We start from the raw sequence: 23,416 nt of genomic DNA, 5'->3' as shown, positions 1-23,416 counted from the left end.
TTGTTTGTTTGTTTGTTTGTTTGTTTGTTTGTTTGTTTGTTTGTTTGTTTGTTTGGGGGGGGGGTAATAATCTGACGTGACATACTTGATATGATATGGCTTACTAAATTACACCAAATGGACAAAACTACTGGGCTGCCTACACATTACACCTACAGGAACCCACCCATGAAGCTCCCAGCACACAGTTTTTGTGCTGATGTTAATGCCGAAGGAGGTTTGGAACTCTGCAGTTACTGAGGCAGCAGAGTGTTGGTGACTTATACACTCAGCGGTCCCGCTCTGTAACTTTACGTGGTTTGATACTTGTGTCTGAGTTGCTGTGGTTCCTAAACACTTCCGTTCTGCTATAATTCCATTTACAGTTGATCCGGGACTATCTCAGAGGGAAGAACTTTCACAAACTGACTGGTTGCAACCCTGTTATACTATCACAGTACCAAGCTGGAATTCAGTAAGCATTTTAGAATGACCCATTCTTTCACAAGTGCTGGTTTGAAAAGCACGTATCACCAAGCAGGTGCCCGCACTGTCGCTGCAGACTGTGAAAGAACATCTGACAAACCTTCTACCAACTGTGTGTGCTAATTAGGACATGAAGTAGTGAGAGAACTGTGTACTTTCATCTTTTAATTATAACTCCAATAGTATTATCTGTTAGAAGCAGACAAACTGTTGTAACACCTAAATGAAACCAGCTCCACTCCACAGTGGAATTGAACCTTAGTGGCTCAATTCAGATATGATGCTTCAACTGAAGAGCAAAGTGTTTGGAATTTTGCTCCCAGGAGCACATAATCCAGACAGAATAAAAATTTTCTCTTGTGAAAATACATTATATTTGGATATGTAAACTACAGTGGTGGGAGGAATTAAGTTAGAAAATGGACGGGTGGATGTAAATTACTCTAATGGGTTCATAGATAATAGAGGTCATTTAAAGTAAAATATCCTTACAATGTTGTACGTTATTAAATATTCAGCAACTTTCTCTTTCCCCTTTTTAAAAGCATTTATTTAACTGAATGGATACTTCCATGCATGATCAATGAATAATGGCCAGTAACTTATCATTAGTCATTATTACAGTCACTATTAGCCACTTCTGGGTGATGGAAGAGAGAGGACATGAGGAAGCATAAGGTAGCATAATAAAAAACATCCCTCCTGTTTTGGCTGTCCATTTATTTGCTTATGACAAGAGTTTCTTCTTTGTGTTCCTTTTATAATGTTCTTCACTTTATTTTTGATTTACTTTCACCAGATTTTAATGTACCTGCTTCCTGTGTTTTTGTGTATCCCCAGACTAAAGTAAGTTCACTTCCCGTGACCTGAATTTGGGTCCTCATTCTGTTCAATTCAAATCAAAGTAGTTGCTGATCCCTTGTATGTTGTAAAACTATTCTACTGCTGTCTCATGAAGAAATGGAGCAAAACAAAACGATTACACTATTTATGAAAACATAAGCCAGAGGTGCGAAAAAGCTGTTAAACACTTATTTGCTTTAAAGCTGAAACCTGAGCCCTGTGCCCTCTAACAGCTGGGATAGGCCCCATCCCAAATGTGTCCCTGAATTGGATGGATGGATGGATGGATGGATGGATGGATGGATGGATGGATGGATGGATGGACGGACGGACGGACGGATGGACGGACGGACGGACGGATGGAAGTAAATAGTAATTATAGGTGAATAATGTTTGGAAAATATAACATTTCTAAACAGATGGAGGAGTGGAGAGGAGTACGTGCATCTTGTCTATGAGCTGACTTGTGATGTCCCAGAGAATTCACAATATTTTTATCTGCTCCCTCTGAAACCTCCCCTCTCTTTTTGCACTTCAAGATGCACATTGTTTTGAAATTAATTAGGAACAGAGAAATTCTACCTTTATTTGTTTCCCTGTATCTTAAAAACAACTCCAAATTAGAAACACAATAATAATTCTTTTAAAAGAGCATTTTAAAGGGAGGAGGTAATGTCCTGTAGGACAGTAAACAACAGTCTATACATATTAATCAACAGATTATGTTTAGCATAGAGAATCTCAGTGGACATAGAGGATAAAAATATTTCAAATATTTCAATATTAAGCACACCAAATGCTAGTGCATGTGAACCAATACAATTCATTCCCTCAGTCAGTGTATATTTTTTGATCAACGGCAGCAGATAGCTTATGTATTAAGTTAGATTCAGCATGCACGGAGAAGCTTGGTTGGAGGTGGGTTGCAAAGCAGCTTGCAAATACACAGCAACTGTGGGCAGTACGGGGAATTTTACAGAAAGGCAAGCAGAGACAATGGCACACAGATTGTAACTGATCTCAGAGCAGTCAAAGTAGAGTCAGGGGCAGCTTGTCTAGTATGGTGGTCTCCTGCCAGTATCCTGTCAAAGACCACAGGTTTATCCACAATGCTCATGCGTAAACAAACACAGGGGGGAAAGCTGCTAACCTTTCAGCTTGCCCAGCTCAAGCCTTCATTAATAAGACACAGAAATGAAAATGACAGTAATTTATTGCATGGATGGAAAGAGGTGAGGGGAGATATTTTATGGGCAAAAAACACTCTTTGAAATGTACTAAGGAGTGAGATCACTTTCACTTCGGAAGGTTTTATGCCTACTTTTAGATTTCACTGGGCAAGTACTGCTCGCCTTGCTTTTCCTCGTGGAATCCCCTACACTGAGCCATCAGCTGATCTGCTGGGATTGTGACAGCATTTGACAACACTATTTAACAATGACAACCTGGCAATGTGGTACTTTTATGCACTTCTTTTTTAAATTAAAAAAAGAAAGAAACTTAGCTAAAATCAGCAATAAATAAGTAGCATTTTGAGCACTCAGTTCAACAAAAGAAGAACTTATTTCCCCTCATTCACTTACTGCTTTAAATCTTGCTTTAGTTTTTAACTCCAAGGGAAAACAAAAACTGTGGCCGGTATTTTTCTGCCTGAGATTGATTATGGTGATATATTGTATATGCAGGCCATCTTTATTCAGTGTGCCATGCATCTCTACTTTTTATTACAACAAAGTCTCTGACTCACCACTACACATTATCATCTAATGGGTATATTTTGTAATCTATAAATCAATACTGGATAAACTTGCAGTGTTCATCAGGAATCTTCTCTGTATCCACTTCAACAGTTACCAGCAACACTTGTCCAGACAGTTGCTTTTTAATGTGCCCAGGGTTTTGATAGATTTTCTTATAATGCACCTTAGACATGAAATATTTTGCAGAAAGATTGAACCTTTAATACACTTTTATATATTGGTGAATTTAAAAGAGTCATAAACATTTTAGGTATATTTTTATTGCATATCATGTTGTAGATCTTGCGTTTTAAGTTGAGTTTGTTGCATTTTTAATATGTTTTGAGTTTGTGTTGCTACTGCCTTGGCCAGGTTTCCCTTGAGAAAGTGACCTCTATTGGACTTCCTAGTTAAATAAAGGTAAACTAGTAAATACTGGCACTCCAGTAAGCTACAGGTCCATTAAAGAAATCTTTACACACAAGCAAGCATCTAACATAACACTCAGGTCAGTAAAATTGAGGAACAGATACCACAGATTTCAAATTGTAACAATTTTTACATCGTAATGAACTCAAAGGATTTTTTTCATGTGCTAGCAAGTGTTCTTATTGCTGTTTTCTTCCACTTGGCCTTAGCACAATGAGACACAGAGAGAGAGATCATTTGGTTTCATCTCACTGTACAATCAATGAAACACAGGATCCGTTCCCACAGTGCTGACGACACAAACACGATCCTCCGCCCACACAAACAGACACACACATCCAACTCCACTGATCAAAGAGGATGCTGCCTTATACCTACAGCAGCAATCAGACAAAGAGGTGAGGCAGAATTTCTCACTGTGAATGTTGGCAACAATAACACACTTAGCTGAAGGCTGACAACAAAGTAGGTAGGAATAAAAATCTGGGGAAACACCCCGAGTGTTGATATTAACACTGAGAACAAGATCTTCACTGCTTTAGAAACACTGCTGTCACAAAATCCCAACCCTTCGCCGACACACAAGCCTGGATCTGGCAGCTCCTGGCCGGTTTCTGTTGATCACATTTGTTAAAACAAGTTTGGTTTTGTTTCTTGCTTGCGTGCATTTTCTGTCATTTCAAAATAGGATCTATGCAGAACACAAGAGAACATAAGAGATAATGAGAAAGAAACAAGGCCGACTGAAGGGCTTGTTAGTTTGGCAGGAACAGCAGGGCTGAAAATATCCCAAAAAACAATCTTTTTCTTCTCTTCTGCTGTTTGTCTCAGACAAAAGGAAGTGGCAAAATGGCCCAAAATTCCTTGTGTGCGTCGAGGGAGGAAACGTTTAGCCGGTGTTACAGCTGCTCCGAGGAGATTTTTCAAGAGATTTTAAGCCACGCTTCCTCTTCTCACAAGAACCACTTTAATGTTTTATCTGGCATATCTAAATAATGAATGCTTCTTTTGTGTTCTTATTTTGTTTCTCTGTTTTGTTTTTTTTCTATTTGGCAAATTTAATTAAACATGGATGCACACATACACGCATAAAACATACAGAAAACTGCCAGAAAAACGTGAATGCTAAACTTGAACTTTAAAGATTCTTTTACAAGCCTGCACAAAAAGAACTTAATCTATGCAGGTGATGTGCGTGAATTTCTAAAACAATTTCACACACATACACACACTCCTCCTAAACTAAGCTCATAATCACCTGATCAACCAGAGGCAAAATAAATTAGTCAGTTATATTGATCTTGATACCAGCGTCACACATTTAAACCACGGCTGTGTTTCAATGTCTGCACAGAGGACAAAGATGCTCCTGCTTTGCTACTTTGTGAGCAAAGATATGTTGGCTTCAAATCTGAAACCACAGCATCTTTAAGTTCCTGTGGTGAAAATACAACACAGTGACTTCAAAGCAAACATGACCCACATTTGGTTAAATGCCAGCTTCTCTTGAAGTTTCTCTGTTAGGCTGGCTGAAGTTTTCCTGCTGGCCTATGGCAGCTCTTGGTAATATTTACATGCACTGGCTGCTGTTGCATTCAGAAAAGTTGCTAGTGCCTTAATTTTTTGTGGCATAAATTCAACAAAGCGCTGGAAACAGTCCCTAGAGATTTTGGTCTATGTTGCTACTGTACATCACACAGTTGCTGGAGAGTTGTCGGAGAATCCCTGATGTGAAACTCCATTCCAGTGGAGAAAAATGATCCACTTTTGGTGAGCCCGTCGGTTTCCTGTTCTTTGCTGAGGATTCAGTGTGGTCATCTGCTGCTGTAGTCCATCTGTTGCAGGATTTGATGTCTTATCCATGCTCTTCTGTATACCTTGAGTGGTTATTTAAGTTACTGTTGCTTTCCTATCAAAGCAGTCTGACCATTCTCCTCCAACATCAATAAGGCATTTTCACCCAGAGAACTGCTGCTGACTGGATATTTGCTCTTTTTCAGCCCATTCTCTGGAAACCCTGGAGATGGTTGTGTGGGGAAATGCCAGTAGATCAGAGGTTTCTGAAATACTCAGAGCAGCCCATCTGGCACCAACAACCATGCAACATTCTAAGTCACTTAAACAACATTGCTGAAAGCAGCAATAAAAGAAATTGTGTTTTGTGTGCTCAATTCAACAAAAGAAGAGTTTACCCCCCACCCAAATTCTCTTACTGCTTTAGTTTTTACTCCAAAGGAAAACAAAAACTGTGGGAGATATTTTTCTGCCTGTGACTGATTAAGGGGCTGTATTGTATGTGCATGCCATCTTTATTCATTGTGCCATAAATTTCTGCACTTTAATACAAACTCTCTGACTCAGTGCTGCACTCTTTATGGTGAGGTGTTCAGTGGTGGCTGGGCTATTAACTTGACAGCTGGTAAGGGGAGAAGTATAGGTTACTGAGAAATATATAATATGCATGAATCTGGTTGCTTATGTTTTACTAAGCCTCTGAGGATGCTGGTAAATATTTTGGAGATTCTGGCATAGTCAGAAGATTTCCATGAATGCAGATACATTTTAAAAATGGACTCTTGACAAATGTCTTGCATCGTTTGCTCTCCCCACAGACTGTTTATCTGTATCCAGCCAAAACTGGTTTATATATGACTGGTCAACAGGACTTGTACTACAAATCAGAAACGTTACAGCACCAAAAGCCATATCCCTGATAGGCAGATACCTGTTTATAGAGGACACACACACAAACATACACACATTTTTGCATACTGCAATCAAAGTTTAGTGCTGGTGGAGACTAAAACAGACCTAAAAGTGAGTGGCCATCAGCTTTTACAGTGACTGTTAGTGAGACACTTGACTCCTGAACAACTGCTGATGCTCTCTTTGACTGGTGGATGTTGAAATAAGTAGTGTTTCGTGTGTAATTTCACCATAATCATTAAAAAGTAACAACATGGCAGTGCAGTGATTACAGCTCATTTTGACTGCTGCCAGTGTAGCCCAAAAATTACAGATGTGATATAAAGTGTTGTGTTAAAATTCCAGATTTATCTCACTGCCCTGAAAAAGGTTCTCATCTGTCTTTAAAAACACATGTTCATTAAATTTTTTTCAGCAGAGAAGCTACCAGTGCAGCGTGGATTTATCTAATCACTGCTCGTGCTGCTGCAATACAGTCCAGATTGAGATCATCAGTTTTGTTTTAAACTAATCAATAATGCCATCAATCAACACTGTGTCAGTGTTTGTTGGTGCAGGCAAACAAGGCAGAGAGGGCCAAATGAGATAAGAGATGATAAAAACAAAATTTCAGCTGAAAAACTGTGTGTGTGTGTGTGTGTGTGTGTGTGTGTGTGTGTGTGCGTGTGTTTGCATGTTGAGTTTTTTTTATGACACAGTAGGCTCAAAGGTCTAAGGTTCATTTATAAAAACACTGCTGAAAGCCACAGTGCGCGCGCGCACACACACACACACACACACACACACACACACACACATACACACACACACACACACACACAAAAGCGCAGGATAATAAACAATATCTGAATCTATTTTCCCAGATTTAAATGGTTTTAGGACACCAAAGCTAACATAACGTGCACCAATCTGCCCACTAAACACACAAACACACACACACGCGTGCAATTCAGTAACACTAATCTTCTTACCAATCACACGGTTCGACTGTTGAACCAGAACAAAGTTCACATTGTAAACAGGGCTGCTGTTTCTTCCACTGAAGGTGAGCAGGGATCAGAGAAAGACGGGAGGCAGACACACTTAAAAGAAGAAACACAGAAATGGACTTCATATGATTTTTTTTTTCTTTCTAAATTTCAACAGTCCTCTGAGGGGACACGTCACGCAGGTTATGTGCCTGCCATTGTATCATTTTTCACCTCGATTTCAACTTTGGTAACTGAAGACAGTTTAATATCACAAAGTCATTAATAATATTCTGAGACCATCTGCAAGCCATTTCCACCTAAAGTCATTCAAATCTGCATTTCAGGGGGCCTAAAAACTGTAAGTAGTACTTTGATATTTTTCTATGGCATGTAAAGTGTTTGTCTGATAAGTGTGTTTTTATATTAGTAGTGAGTGCGATTCATGTCTACACTTTCATGTGGAAAAAAATGAATACATGGTTTCATCTCAAAAATGTGAAATGGTCATAAATATGCAGTCTATTTGTCCATGGACGTGGATGTGAATTGTCTGGGTTTTTTATATTTTTATCAACAAGGTTATGAAACATTGAAAAAGTACTTTAAGTTGAAGTTTTTATTGTGCTTGCATCAAGTACTTTTCAACAATCCTCTGAGCGGGGGGGACACGTCACCCAGGTAACCAAGAAAGCAGAGTTTTCAAAAAAAAAAAAGCTGAAACTGCTGTGACGTTTTTTCCTAATGCGATGTTCTTGGGAACGTTCCATTTATGTAGATGGACACAAATGAATTCATAAAAGTGCGTGTTCATGTAAATGGAGAAAAATTTGTGTCAAGGAACACGAAGAACAGATTACATTTTTGGAACAACTTGAAAGAGTTGAAAACTACGGTTCACGTCCCTGGAAGGTGGAATTCAGTTTCAGCTGAACCTGCAGGAAATGATTATCTAAAACAAATATTTTAAACATCAAAACCAGTGTTGAAACACAGCAAATATAAAGTAAAACATTGGAAGTGTCATGAGTCTTAATGGGTATCCATAATTCAGAGGCTACATAATACTAAGTATGGCAGAGATGTTGCTGCAGTCTGGAGAATATTAGAGTTTATATTTAATATAAGGTATGACCTTATATGAAAACAGCCGCAGGGTGGGGTGCTGCTGCAAAAATGGCACACGTACATGTTGGAGTACCTTATCCCAGTACCTCTGTCCAGTCAGGTTTTCAGATCAAAGATGGTGGGTGCTCTTGTGGGCATGCAGGGCTGCAGCAACAGCTCAGACATGCATGTCAGCATCCGGCACACAAATGCCCCAGCTTCAGTTCAGGGCAGGCTTGCAGTGATGACTGTGTTGTGTTGTGTTGCAGTAAAGGTGCACAAGTGAGTTTGTGTTGAACAAACAAATTACCAATCCCACCATTGACTCAAAAAGATCAGTCACCAGAACTGAAAAATACTCACAGGATATGCTGAATGTGTTTGGGTTTTCTAAAAGATCAAAATGATGTTCTGAGAAATGGTGCATATGCCATCCTTTAAGTGACTATAAAGGTCTTTACTTTTATTAAGTTTGGTGCTTCCACTGAAGGAAAATCACCCACACTGCGACCCTGAAAAGGATAAGCGGAAGATGGAGTTTAATTTACTCAAGCTAAAAAACATTTCCTGTTTATCAAATGCTAAAAATATACAGCTGTCAAATAGCTCAGCACAGACTAATTACCATAATTATGTGGGGAACAATTGTGCTTACGTGCAGTCACCCTCAATAGCCAATTTGAAGTCAGGAAAAACCCTGTTCTATATAGCTCACATTTGGGTGGCTGGGCCTCAGGAGGTAGAGCAGGTCATCTAGGATGGTGGTTCGATCCCTGGCTGCCCCAGTCTGCATGCCAAAGTATCCTTGAGGAAGAAAGCGAACCCAGAGTTGCTCCCGATGTGTTCATAGAAAGAAGTGCTTGTGTGACTGAGACATGTTGTATAAAGTGCCAGTCTATTTACACTTGTCATTGTGACATTTACCCATCACAGCAACAGTAATATCCACCCTACATGTTGTTTGTTATATATACACTTTTCCAACAAATTTTGCCCAGTCTTAACCTAAAACTTGCACATCTTTAGTCTTGCACAGCAAAAAATACTTACTGTCTCAGGTATCTTAATGCCGCAGCAGTCCTCATGTTCTCTCTTCTCTTTGTTGTTTCCCAGGACTATCATGGCTGTGCTGACTTGCCCCTGGGCTGATCTGGCTCTGTTTCTGCAGGGGAGCATCATAATGTCAAACAGTGATGCAGACAGCTTTCTTCCGGTGTTTGGACTGACGCTCTTCTCGTCTGTCTCTCTTCTGCTGTTAGCACTCATCTTGTTCCTCAGTTGGAAACTCAAAGAAGGTGGGCATTTTTTATTTGTTTGTTTCCACTTTTAAAATCTTTATGACACTATCAGTTATAGCTATGTTACAACTCATGTGACCCACAGGTAGCGACAAAACTGGCCAGAGAGCACAGACTAAACTACACCCTAAATAATGAACAGCAGCCTGTCAGGAAACACACACACACACACATATCAAAGAGTTGGCAAAGTAATCGCCAAGACAATTAATTACACTGGCCTGGTTTCTGCAGATGGATTCATGTGAGAGGGGGCTGCTGCAGGCTTTAGAGCACTCCGAGCATGAAAAACCTAGAAACACGCCTTTTCTTTTATCTATACATGTGCGCTCGGGTAACAGGTGCTGCTTTTTGCTGGGCGAACCCGACCCCTTTGTTCTTTGTGAAGACATAAAACATAGACATGCACGCAAATCCTGTTATGATCATCGCTGCACTTTCCCCATCTGCTCCTGTTCAAAGTGGGTATATAAATGAAAAGACTCATCAGGAGCTCCAGCTGCTTTGAGAGTCTTTTGTGACCTGTTTAGAACATTTTTTACATCCTTGTTGGGAATGACTGCTGGGCATGATTGGGCATCAAAGCAAGAAAGTGTGTAATTTTCAGTGATTTTACATTGTCTGCTGTTTATTCTGAGGGCAATTATAATCATTTACAGGTAATCAAACACATACTGTTTGTCAGTGGTACTCAAATTGCACAACCCTTCGGTTTATGTAGGTGAAAAACATCTATCTGGGTCTGTGCTCTACATGGAAAATGACAATAGAGAGAGATGTTCATATATGCAGACATTTTACTATTTCATGTTAGCAACAAGTCTCAAACAAGTTGGGACAGGTGCAACAAAAGGCTGGAAAAAGTAAGTGGTACTAAGCAGAAACAGCCGGAGGAACATTTTACAACTAATTACGTTAATTGCCAACAGGTTAGTAACAGGCGGCACTGAATTAAAAACAGGCACAACTCTGTCATGGAAATCACTGCATGGGCTCAGGAACACATCCAGGAATGTGAACACAGTTCAGCACGCCATCCAGAAATACAGGTCAAAGCTCTATGATGCAAAGAAGAAGCCATGATCCAGAAACATCACTGTCTTCTCTGGGCCAAAGGTCATTTAAAGTGGACTGAGGTACAGTGGAAAACTGTTCTGTGGTCAGATGAATTGGCTTGTTATCAGCATTCAAATCAAAAGCCTACATCTCTGATAGTATGGGGTGCATTAGTGTCTGTGGAACTGGCTGCTTACACGAGGCACCATCAGTGCTGAAATGTATATGCAGGTTTTAGACCAACATGTTCCCATCCGGATGATGTGTTTTTCCAGGGAAGGCCTTACAAAAAAAAAAAAAAAGAGAGAGTGAGCAGCAGTGCTCTGGGTGAAAATGCCTAGCTGATATCAGAGGAGAATGGCCAGACTGCTTCGAGCTGATCGTAAGGCAACAGTAACTCAAATACCCAGCAGTGACACAAGGTACGCAGCATAAACCTTGAAGCAGATGAGCTACAGCAGCAGAAGGCCACACGGGTCCACTCCTGTCAGCTAAGAGCAGGAAACTGAGGCTATAATTCACACGAGCTCACAAAAATTAGACAACAAAAGATTGAGGGGGGGGGGGGGTTGCCTGGTTTGATGAGTTACTTTTTGCTGTGGCATTTGGTAGGTAGGGTCAGAATTTGGCATGAACGCAAAAGTGTGGATCCATCCTGCCGTGTATGAGCAGTTCAGACTGCTGCTGGTGGTGGTGTAATGATGTGCAGCAGAGTTCTGTGCCACACTTTGGGTCCCCCACAGGTAGTTATAGCAGCGTTGAAAAGACTAGGATACACGTGGAGCTGTAAATATTCCACCCAATTTTCTTCTGTTTTACAAGTCTTGATCTCTATTCTTTCATCCACAGCTGACGCTGATCTGTTCAGGTTGGCACAGGACAGAAGCTCCATCAGCGCCCCCCACAGGCGTGTGTACAGAGGACAGCACAAAAGAAATGCTGGATCTCATTCCTGCACCTGACAGTCATGAACGGACACATTTTAACATAAATGTGGGGGGGGGGGGGGGGGGGGGCGCACTCTGCATATAATACAACACACTCTCCTGAGGGGCCATATCATGCTGGATATTGAAGAATGTAAAGAAAATCATCAGCTGATAATATGTGAACATCGTTTTCTGCTTAACCCGAGTGACATGAACCAAAAAGCATCTTTTATACATGTATTTATTTTTTACTCTCAGGTCTAATAAATATGGAAGGTAGTATTTTTCCCCTATACTGTACACATTTTCAATCATATTTCCAGTGAAATGAATGAAGAAATGGAGTATAACAATCCTTTATTTAAAACAGTGTTACACAGGGGGAGGAGTGGCTGTGTTGGGGGGGGGGGGGGGGGGGGGGGGTACAAGACATTTAAGCTGGTAGACAGAAAAAACTCTACTGGTGCTCACTGGTTAGCTGACAGAGCAACGTGGCAGCTGGTAGGTTTTCCAAAATGAGTTTCTTTCAGGTTCTCTTTGCATGTGTGAACTTTATTTTAGTAACTAAATACAAAAACTGGAGAAATGGGAAAACGGGAGAAATGGGAGATTTAGGTGAAAAAAAAAAGATGCTCCAATTTAATTTGCATGTCACCATGTGGATTTAACGTTCTCTGGTGTGGAATCACCCGTGATTTTCAACAGTCCAGCTCGACCTACACTTTTTTTTTTAAAAACTTTTACAAAGTTGGTGAGACATGAGTGATTGGAACATAACATGACACATTTAGGAAAATCTGACCTCGCAGCCCCAAAGCTCCAGTGATTGGTTAAGAAAGCCCAGAAGAACTCTGAAAAGCAGTTAAACCTGGGGCTAAAAGTACAAAAGGGAAAATGGTGGCAGAAGTTTCCACTTGTAGTGGTTTCAAAAAACACTGCAACAATATTACAAATATGCAAAGGGACAAATCCCACCTTCACACAACTAGATCACAGAAAAAAAAGACATGAAATTATGAAAAGAAAAAAGAAAAAAAAAATCTACAAATGTGGTCATTGTGATATTACCAAAAGGTGTTTGTTTTGTTTTTGGAAAAGCAAAAGCTTCCAAAGCTGCCTAGTGTTGCACTGTTTTTTTTTTTGTTTGTTTTTTTTAAATGTTTTTTCTGCTGCTTTGTCTCTTAACCAGAGGGCTCGAGGTTAAAGCTTTCCTCTCGTGGAATGTCATTTAACTGCATAGAAGAGGTCAGACCTGTTTTCAGATTAATATAAGCTTTACCTCAGTCTTATAGACATGCTTTAGCTACAAAAGTTTTAGAATAGGTCAAATTAGGCAGTGATTATTCATCAAGTTAAAAAGTTGATTAGTATTTGTTTTCTTTTTTGACTTGCGTGTCATTTTTTTTCTAAAAAAAAAATAAAAGATCATTTTTGCCTCCCATTTAAATATGTCAAAGATGGAGGTGTAGCTCAAACCAGATCAGTCTAGCTGGAATCTTTGTTATGCTAATCAGTGGCACTTATTCACTTACAGTCAGTTCAATTTCAGGAGAATATGACTTATGTCTTTTTTCGCTGCTCATGCTGAAACTCTGTCAAAGTAAACGCATTAGACCAAGCGCCTTGTCCTAACACATGTAATGCCCCTAATATTTACACAAAGCTGCATTTCAGTGGACTTTGTAAAAAGACAGAAAATGAATAAAACATAATGAGATTCCATTTAAGGGGGGGTTCAAGAGCACTTCAAACCCTCACACTTCCCTTTAAGCTGCATTTTGGCTGGTGGGTTTTAACTAAAGCCTCAGTTTGTAGTGTGGCGACAGATTCAGAGCGTTGTGTTTTGGTGCGGTAAACGAGGAAATCAGCGGAATGCAATAAAAAAAAAGAAATTCATACAGAGTCACTTTGATGCAGCAGAACGTTTGGCTGTAGTAAAACAGTTACAATGCAGCCGGAGTCGCGTCAGATCGTTTTAACTAGACACGCCGTATGAGCCGAGATGGTCCACACACTCTCAAACCAATCAACGCGGTAGCATCCCATCTAGACTCACTCAAGATACTCGTGTAGATTAAATTTTTGTGAAGACGTGCTGAATTTAATCCCATTTCGTATTATATCAGATATGGAAAGAAGCCTGGAATGAACTGAGCTTAACTATAATGGTAAACAGGCTCCTTGGTAGAGTTAGCAGACTGCATTAATTTGAGACTGAACTTGTTTCAAGCTGTTCTCATTTTGGTACCTGTGCTAGTTGGAGCACAAAGCTCATTCTGAATAATTTAAATAGCAGTATTAATTTTGCATTAAGCATTGCCTTTAGAATATTTAAAAAAAAAACTTCACTGTGTGATGCAAGAAAACATGCATTATTATTCAAAATCTTTTTGTATTCCCTGGTACTTATTGGGAACTCTCCCAATTATCCTTCACTTGACCGCTCTTCGCGCCCAATCAGAAGTCAGTTTACTTCTCCCTCACTCCCCTCAGGCCCAGCAGGAATGGTTAGTGTCGTACAGAGGACGAGCCCGGGGAGTGAAAAGCTGCTCCCATCAATAACCTTCATTTTTACTGTGCAGAGGAGTCATTTTCAGTTCAAATCCAGCTTCAGTTCAGTTTTCTTAAAGTAAGCATTTTAAAACTGTAAGATTTCTGGAATTTATTCCACCTACATCTGTGTGCTACTACTGAAGCCCACTGACCCCATTTAGATTTTAAAATCAGCATTTCTCCTTCGAGTTTAGTGAAAAATTGAATTGAACTGAAAATGGACTTTCTCAGCCACTAGTCACACACGAGGAATGGTTGATGAATAATAACTATACTTACAGGAAATGGAAAAAAAAAAATATCACAGAATCAAACACCTGGATGACTCTCCTACAAAAGTTTAAGTTACAGCTCCCGCTCTGCTCTAATGATTAGGAAGCAGAAGCGATAATGTGAGGCATAAGTTTCTACCATTCACCTATGAATATGTGGAAGTGAGTGTGTTACACTTTGTGTAAAAGGAAAAAATAGCAGACCAAGCTGTGACACCCCATTTCCTTCATGCTGTATAGAAATTATTATATTATTCTCCATTTACATCATTAGGAAGTAAGAGGGGGAGCTGTAATTTAACAAGTTACCTTTCTATAGGAATGCACCAAAGCCAGGTACAGGTGCAAAACCTAAGTATCACTTTCAGCTGATTTGCACAAAAATTGTTATGATAAAGGCTTTCTCTATCTGAGCATCTCAGCTTCCTGTTTTGCAAGAAACTGGCATCGACTTTTGCTGAACGTCATTGGTACTGATACAAAATAATCAAAAACAAGGATACAATTTAATCCAGATTATCAGTGCATCCCTCATTTTTTTCTTTGTGATACAGGACAGACACGCTATCATCTCTGTTTATAAAACAATTACCAAAAAAGCACAACTTAAAAAAAAGAAAAAAAAATAGCTACAATTGTTAAGCTAACAAAGTGGTTCTTTTTGTTCCCTCACAAACAGTGAGAGCATTTTTTTTTTTTTCCTTTTTCTTGGTTTTGCAGTGAGGGATTTAGGTCACACCACAGACAATAAGAAAGGAACAGAGTGGCAACTTCGGTCCATTTTGTCAAACACTTCTTTCCCTGTTCTTTAGCTCCTCTCCCTCTCCTCCCCTTCTTGTCAGTCAAGGTTGGTCGTCGTAGGGTGATGAAGGTCATTCAGAGAAAAATGGTCACGACGGGCCCTTCAACTCTGAGAAAAGAGGAGAAAGTAATCAGCCTGGGGCGCTGTGATGATGATGAAACGACACTGGTTTCCTAATCAAAACGCTCCCTTTGTGCTCCTTCCTAAAGCCAATACCCCTTTTCCTCCCTTCAACTGCTGCAGTATGTGTGATGGCAGCTGATTTCTTTAGCAGCAAGTGATTGAGTTTATATGCACTAATAAAACCTTTTGCCATTAAATATAATAAATAAATAACAACAACAACAACAACAATAACAAGCTACTATTATTATCATCATCATTACCTGAGTTCAGTCAATCCTCCTCCGCCAGCTCAGTTTCTTTATGAACCACCACTCTGGTAACAGACATGTCAGGATGTTGCTCTTTGGCCTCCTTAATGGCCTGGGCCAGTGCCTGCAGTACCAAGGGGCAGCCACACAGTGGCAGCACCGAGCACAGCAAGCAGTGGAGGGGGAAGGAGGGGGAAATGGTGCAGTTAAATCAAAAACAAAAGAAGCAAACAGAAAATGACAAATGTGCTGGATTTACAATCACTGTGCCATTTTACTTCTTCAGATTAAGTAAAATGTATTTAAAAGGAGAATAAAATAAATTACACATCCACCTCAGTGTTGTGTAAAGCTGTTGCTTTTGTGTAAATCCAGCTAATTAAACCAGACAGGCAACTTAAAACAAAAAGGAGTAGGAGCATGCAGACCCAGACCTGAGCATGAGACATTTATTGTCTCAGACATTTGTGGGCTACATGCAGTTTGATACAAATTTCCTGAGTTTACTGAAAGTTTGCTGCTTGGGCAAAAAGATTTACAAAGTATCCATTTTTATCTCTTTTTAAAATATCTGTTACATTCCAACAAATTCAGTTTTACAGATACATAGAACTAATTTGTACGCGGACAAGAGGTGCAACACTGGACAAAATTCAAGTTTTTACAAGAACCTTAAGTTTAAAGTCACATTTGGTGCGTTTTCAATAGAGAAATGCAATAGAGATGGTTTGAGGATTTCCTTCATTGTCAGCCAGCAATCAATTTGTCAGAGCTGAAGAGCAGAGTAAGAGCCCACCATGCTCGCCGTTCTTGTACTTGGACGGTGTCCAACAAAAGTGACATTCACTAAAACAAGCTATGAATTGTTACCGTTTTGGCCAGTCTAATTTTTGTAATCTTGTGCGTTTGCCGTTGCCAAAGGCAAGACTGCGTGAGCAAGTCCATCTGTAATGGACACAGATATGCAGGAGCACAGGGATCTCTAGATGGCACAAAACTAATGGAGGGAGATTTCTGCAACAGTGCTGGAGAAGACTGCAAATGGGCAAAAGCACCAAAATGGCAAGTACAAATGGATGTGGCTGTATGATGACGTCACGTTGGCACACAAAGTGACAAAGTGCAAGGCAGCATAAATGGGCCATATAAATAGTGACAGAACAGGCAAAGGCTACAACCACTGGGCATATGGCTGAAAAACCTGCTAGGTGTCCAAGATAAGTTTGATGTTGCAGTTAAAGTAAATTGGCATCCTGAGAAAAGTTTAGTATAAAAATGAAGGCAATGAATGTCGAGGAACATCGGTGTGCCTTTTTGGGGATAAATTGCAAAGTGCTTGAAAATGTGTTCATATTCAGTGTGAGCTCCACGTGGTGGCTGGCTGACTCACCAAACCATGACAAAAGAGTTGCAAATTCTGCCCGTACAGTCAGGCTGATTTAAACTCAAACTCATTGTCCATATTAAACAAAAATGCACAGACTGTCTGCCCAACTTAAAAAGCTCACTCTGCTAGTATGCTAAGACCCCAGTCACACAGGCTTAGAGACTGGTTGGGGACCTTCTGGCTATCACTGGTTGCAAAGGAAAAGTATACTGCAACCAGTGGTTGAGTGGCTGCAGTTGCTAGGTGAAACTGGTACCGTGCGATTGCTTTGGTCACTAGCAGGTGCTACAGGTGCAAGTAGTTTGAATGAAAACCATGACTTGCCTGCAAACACTTGCAAACTACCTGCCAGGCGGTACTGAAACTGTGGGGAGTGCTATACAAACCAGAAACAGACAGTTTGCGTTCAAAATAAAAGTTAAACCTTTGGAAGTATGATGGTTGCAGCAGCAAAGCCTTTACTCTGAAGGAGAGCTGTCTGTTTTCAGTTTGCGTCACACTTTTTCCAAGTTTCACTATCTCTCAGTAAGTGGGGAGTGTTTGCAGACAGGGCAGCATCTTCCATGCAAACTAATGGAGACTGTGGCAACCTGCTAGCAACCACTCAACAACTGGTTGGGAAATACACATTTTTCCCTGGTGATTCAGGTACTCTGAAAAGTTTTCCTCAGTGGCAATCAAAGAGAAAGACAGCATGTGAAATTAATCACGATAGGCCAAAGGGAGGGGGTGGGGTGCCAAAATTTTCTACATAAAAAGATATATTGAAGGAAACAGCAGCAGCAAATTCCAGCAATGAGTGGACTGTGTGAAACTAATGCCTTGAATGAAGTGACTTGGGAATAAGCGATTCCCAAAATAAAATTTAGCAATAAGACTGAGAGCAACATGATTGACATGTCACCAGAAATCCATTTTCCCCCTAAATTTCCTCATGGGAAATTTTCAGAACAAAAAAAGGTCCTAAATTTAAAAAATTAAATTTCACATCACCTGGGAATAAAGTGACCCCATCAGCCAAGTTGCTGGAACCCCAGGTAAAGCAGAAGGAAACACTGTGTTACTGAAAACTGACCTGATCGTGGTCAATGTCACAATCACCAGTAATGACAATGCGTTTTTCAATCCTTGTCTCCGATAGGCCACCTTTTAGCGTCTGCAACAAAAGATCACCACATTTCAAATTGGGCAGGGGTGTTTCTTAAGTTTGGAAATAACTGCTTTATGGTATTTAAATCAAGACATGGAACATTATGATTTATGTCACAATGACAAAGCCACAACAAGAACAGATGTGTGCATGTTTTAGGTGTGCATCAGTCTATACCTTGGTAATGTGTGTAGTTGTTGTAGTACACAAAGACTCAGAGGTGATTGTCTGAGCAGTCATCAACACTCCAGGCTCACCATCACCATTACCATCCAACTGAGAGAGACAGAGAGATCATTAGCTGTTGCTAGAACAAAAAAAAATAAAAAAACAAAAACAAACAAACAAACAAAAACTTCCTGCAGGAGCAGGAATGAAAGATGACGTCATGCACTGTAGCTAGAAAGGAAGCACTTTGGAACAGGAAGTAGACCGATGTAACAATGATCAATCTAAATGTTTCACACAAACACTATGAACCACGGATGCTGACACACGTGGGGAAGAAACTAAACACAAGCTCCCCGTTTTTCTTGAGTCTGCACCTGCGCGGCCTCGTATGTGATGGTCTTGGTTTCCGTATGTACGATGGGCACTTCTTTTGTGGCTATCTCGGTTTTCTGGGCTGCAAACGTGTCTGATATAGTCACCATTTCTGTCTTTACCACAGGTGGCTGAGGAGGGAGAAGAGAGAAGTGAGGGGGGAGGAAAGAGGATTAATATATTAAACCTGAGGCAGAAGGAGAAAAAAAAAAATTGTATCTATGTAATTGATTTGGGCTCAAATTTACATTCAAAGTCAGCTTTTATATAATTTAAAAAATATTTACATGTGGCAAACACTAGTACATGGACTACAGCAGCAGATGTAGATGGAACGCAACCATTTGCAGCAAAGTGCATGCATAAAAGCTAAAGCCCCAAAAGTCATGCAGGCAAAACCATGAAACACAAAAATAAGATGACATCTGCTCAGTGCAATATAATAAAAAAAGAGCTACAGCCGAAGGACAACTACAGAAATATCTTTGGTGTCCACATGCAACCTAACACTGCACAAACATGAAAAAAAAAAAAACAAGCCAATGAAACAAGCGGTACTCAAACGGCTACTGAAATGTAATCAAGATGCAAAGATGGCATTCTGATGAGTGGTTGGCAATGATGATTTCCACAACACCGTCACTGTGATGACCATGACATGACAATTCTACAGAAAGAACACCATCACTGCCAAACACATGGAGGACATGCGCATATCAAATACAGCATGCAAAGCAAAAACACACAACTAAAAGCATCATGCATTGCCCACTTAGGCCCCATTTACTTCACAACACTAAACTACAAGTAGCAACACACCACACTGCGTGGGTCATGATAATGGTGTCTGACAACAGCAGATATGTAAGAAAGTGAAATGTATGATTACAGCAAATCAAAATAAAGACTGAAATCAATTATGTATGTGATGGTAACTCAACATCAGCACCAAAACACCAAAACAATGGTGGTGAATTCTAACTTTAAAGCACTGCTCTCTTTGATTTAGAGAGTTTTAGCCATGCTGGTAAAAAGGTTTGATTTTCATAGGACAAAGATGAGTGTGAGGATGTACATGGGGCTTAAATATTCACACAAGCAGGAAGGAAACCGGCACGGTCATAAAGCAAGGAAGGAAAAAAGTGGGTGTTTCTACAGTTGGCAGGAGAGGGATCAAAGCCCAGGGAAGCTCCGCAGTCGGCCCAGTGAAGACTTTACCTCAGAGCAACAAATAACCTGTGGCCGCGGTTCCGCTTCAATCAGCGAGGCCTCTCCGTTCATTTTAGGCTCCTCCTCTTCCTCTGCAAGAGCATCCATTCCAGTCACACACTCCTCAGGCAGGGTGAGGCTGTTAGGAGCTTCATCGGGTGTCACCATTGGATCCTCAGTGCTCTCCTCTGTCTCACGCTCAACTTCTTTCTCTTCCTCAGCATTTGTCTTCTCTCCCTCTGCGTTGTCCTCTTTCCTGGACTCTTCTTCTTGACTGGTTTCCTCTGCAGGTTGGATGACTTCAGCTAGAAGAGAAGGCGCATCTGAATCCAACACTTCCTGCTCTGCCCTCTTATCATCCTCTTGCCTCTCCTGCTCTTCTTCCTCTTCCTTCTCCTCTGGTATTTGTGTATGAGAGATGGACACAGGGAGATATGGATGGTACTCTGCTTCTTCTTCACTCTCACTCTCAGATGAAATGCTCTCTTGCTTCCTCGGCTCTGCTTCCTCAACTACCCCAGCTTCCTCTTGAACTCTCACTTCCTGCTCCCTCGTTTCCTGCTCTGCAGGTGGAGCAGCGGGGGAACCGGCAGCAACTGTGACAAGTCCAGGTTTGGGAGCTCTGGAAATCTCTTGGACGACAACAGTTTCCTCGATTTCAACCTCGGTTGTCTACACACACACACACACACACACACACACACACACACACAAACACACACGCATGCACACGTGGTGCACAGACACACAAACACAATGAGGTGCAAGCACACACAACAAACGCATGGGGACAAAAAAAACAAAAGCATAATATGATCATTGAACATAAATGAAAAAAAGTTGAGATAACGTAATACCAAAGCAAAAGATGAAGAAAAACTGTCGACAAAAAGACAAGAACAGGAGGACAGATGATGAGGGGTGGAGTAGGAACAAAAAATTTAAGCTGCCAGTGGAAAATGAATGAGGGCATGAAGGAAGTGATGGATAAAAAGTGTCATGAATGGAAGGCTGGCTGAATTAAAAGAAGATCAGGACCACCTTTGCAAGTTCTTTGGTATCAGAGATCGTGTTATCAGCTGTGGCTGCTTCTGTTTGGGGCACACTGACCTGCGTGACAGAGAAGTTAGCATGACATTATTAATCACACACCATCAGTGTTAGCAGTATTAAGATGCCTGTTATCACAGCACGGGGAAGGGGCTGCCTTTGTTATTTGTGCCCAGTCTCCCTCTCTTTTATTATCTCCCATTCTGTGCCTGGTGGACTGTTTTTCATGCACCACCCATAAAGCATGAGGTTCACTGCAGCAGGGAAAAAGAGATGGGATAAAAGAACTGAAAATAAGATGTTAAAAAAAAAAAAATTGAAGATGGATTAAAGAGAATATCACATCAATAAATAAAAAAAGGTCATCTTCACTTACATAAAAAGGCAAAAGATGCATGGTATTGAAGTCAGCAGTGTCTTTGAGATAGCCACAAAAATATATCATAATGGCCTGAGGTCAAAGTCCACACTTGAAAACCTCGTTTTTTTGTGTGTAGTTTTAAAAGCTCCTGAAAAAAAAGCAGCAGCAGCCGCTAACTGAACACATAAGGTTGTCACTCCAGTTCTCTTAACATATGAAAGCTGCTGCTCAATACCTGCTGCTTTTACATATTTTTTTAAGCACAGATGATAGAATGGAGCAGATTAGTACATAACATAAAATCCACACACATTACAAGTGACCCAAAATTAAAAAATAAATAAATAAATAAATAATAAAACCCACCCCATTCACAGCTGTTAGTTGATTTAGATTAAATGCATCATGCCCATAGCGTGCCAGTTCTTTTGGGATAAATGGAGCCATCACAAACCAATTATCACTACCATTCATCCGGCATCCACAGCAGGCATTATGGGTATTTGAAACCCCTTTAGTGTGTAAACACAACTGGCAGGCAAAGTGTCAGTTTCCTCTCTTATAAAACAGAAAGACAAAGGCTACATGATTGGTTAAAGGGACAGAAAAAAATTCAAACATACAAGTTTTTCCTCTGGCCTGCACTGACATTTATACTGTAGATTGTTTTGGTGAGTTGCCCACACTAACTAATCACTGTGCAGAAGGAAGCATCCATCTATCAGTTTGGTAGAAAGAAAATAGTTCATAATTTAATAGTTCGCAACCAGGTGGGTAAATGTGGCATGACTGCAACAGAGTTCTAAGCCAAGTGCAATTTATTGCCTTATATTCAAGAGAAGGTAGACATCTTTAGAGCCATCATCACCAAAACAACCTAAACAGCACTGCAGCCTAGAAAAAACCACGTTCATTTGATTGTGGGGTCAACTGTGCCTTTTAAACAAACATCTGCCAGATCTTGTTTATGTTTTTGAATGATAGTAAACTGACTCCTAAATGTCTGGTAGTAGTAGAAGCACCTCAGTGGCACAAAGTGCGGTAGATGGGGTTTGTAGTAGTGCAGAAAAACTGCAGACAGCAGTGGAAGAAGTAGAAGTAGCAGCTGAACTTGTGGTTATAACAGCATCTAGTGTTGGTTCAGGAATAACGCAGACAGCCTTAGCAGTTGAATAAAGTCCAGTGTCAGTGTGTCTACTGAAAAGAACTGAAGCTATCTCCTCTTCGAGACTCTACAGCAACACACACAGTAAAAAAAGACAGAGAGAAGACAAACAGAAGCAGGAAAGATAAGACAATCTGAGACAAGCTAAAAGATAAGAAATCACTAAGGACGTGCAAAGAATATAGCATATATATAATATACAGGACAGCCTTATGATTGCATAGCAGGGGTTTAACAGCTCTAGAAGTCCACAAGTTCACTGTTCTTCTCTTCCAGTACCTATTATGATGCGTTTTTGGGAAATAGCTGTTGAGAAACAGCTTTGGGAAAGTGTGTCTAATTACCCAAGTGCTTATGTTTGTGCTATTCAGACTTTCAAGCAAAGAGTGAACTGGAAAAGCATCAGAACAGTAAAGTTCTTGTTAGTACAAGAGTCATGGCTGTGGCAAAGCAAATTCCCCTGTTTGTTTTTTTTCCTGTTTCACATCCATCTTCTGTAAGTTTTCTGTTATTTATGCACACTGTTATAGAAAGAGATACCATACTTCCTTTGTGATAACCAACTACATACTGCTTTATATGTTTGCACACTTCAATAAATCGCTGCACCTATTACCCATCTTCCTGTAAAACAATTAAATATAATCCTGGCATATTGTCTTTTCTATGATGAAAACAGAGGCTCATACAAGAAGTCACTAATCAAAGACCTGCACAACTGTTGACTGCTTTTACTAAGCACTGTTAAGCAGTGTTTAAAGTATGAACAAAACTGGATTTCAAGAATCGTTACACCCCCATTACACATACTAGTTTAGAGGTTAGAGACAGAAGTTAGAAAAGTGAAGACCAATAGAACCGAAATAAAAAAAATGCTGTAAAAACTCCAATCTAACATCAGTCCTGCTGAAAGGAATGAACAGTTGTTGATGTTTGGGTAACCCATAAGTGATCATCAAGTGATCAACGAGCTGTAATCAACACGCTGTGCAAACACCACCATGGCAAAT

General features: G+C 40.3%; 1 protein-coding gene and 1 long non-coding RNA gene across 2 annotated transcripts in view; one reads left to right on the top strand and one right to left on the bottom strand.

The window, feature by feature from the left end:
• The first annotated feature begins 7,211 nt into the window (after positions 1 to 7,211).
• Positions 7,212 to 11,607, top strand: LOC115774248 (uncharacterized). Its single transcript, XR_004019178.1, has 3 exons — positions 7,212 to 7,511; positions 9,371 to 9,552; positions 11,461 to 11,607. It is a non-coding gene; the product is annotated as an uncharacterized LOC115774248 (long non-coding RNA).
• A 1,312-nt stretch (positions 11,608 to 12,919) lies between these two features.
• epb41l2 (erythrocyte membrane protein band 4.1 like 2) overlaps positions 12,920 to 23,416 on the bottom strand; it is a 53,722-nt gene continuing 43,225 nt past the window's right edge. The window contains 7 exon segments of the mRNA XM_030721420.1: positions 12,920 to 15,275; positions 15,554 to 15,665; positions 18,004 to 18,084; positions 18,256 to 18,354; positions 18,624 to 18,752; positions 19,840 to 20,502; positions 20,872 to 20,940. Of these exon segments, the coding sequence (XP_030577280.1) occupies positions 15,564 to 15,665; positions 18,004 to 18,084; positions 18,256 to 18,354; positions 18,624 to 18,752; positions 19,840 to 20,502; positions 20,872 to 20,940 (1,143 nt within the window). The 3' untranslated portion in view covers positions 12,920 to 15,275; positions 15,554 to 15,563.

The sequence above is a fragment of the Archocentrus centrarchus genome, chromosome 24 (assembly GCF_007364275.1).
Source record: "Archocentrus centrarchus isolate MPI-CPG fArcCen1 chromosome 24, fArcCen1, whole genome shotgun sequence".
Lineage (NCBI taxonomy): Eukaryota > Metazoa > Chordata > Actinopteri > Cichliformes > Cichlidae > Archocentrus > Archocentrus centrarchus.
This window is presented reverse-complemented; position numbering and strand designations above follow the sequence as displayed.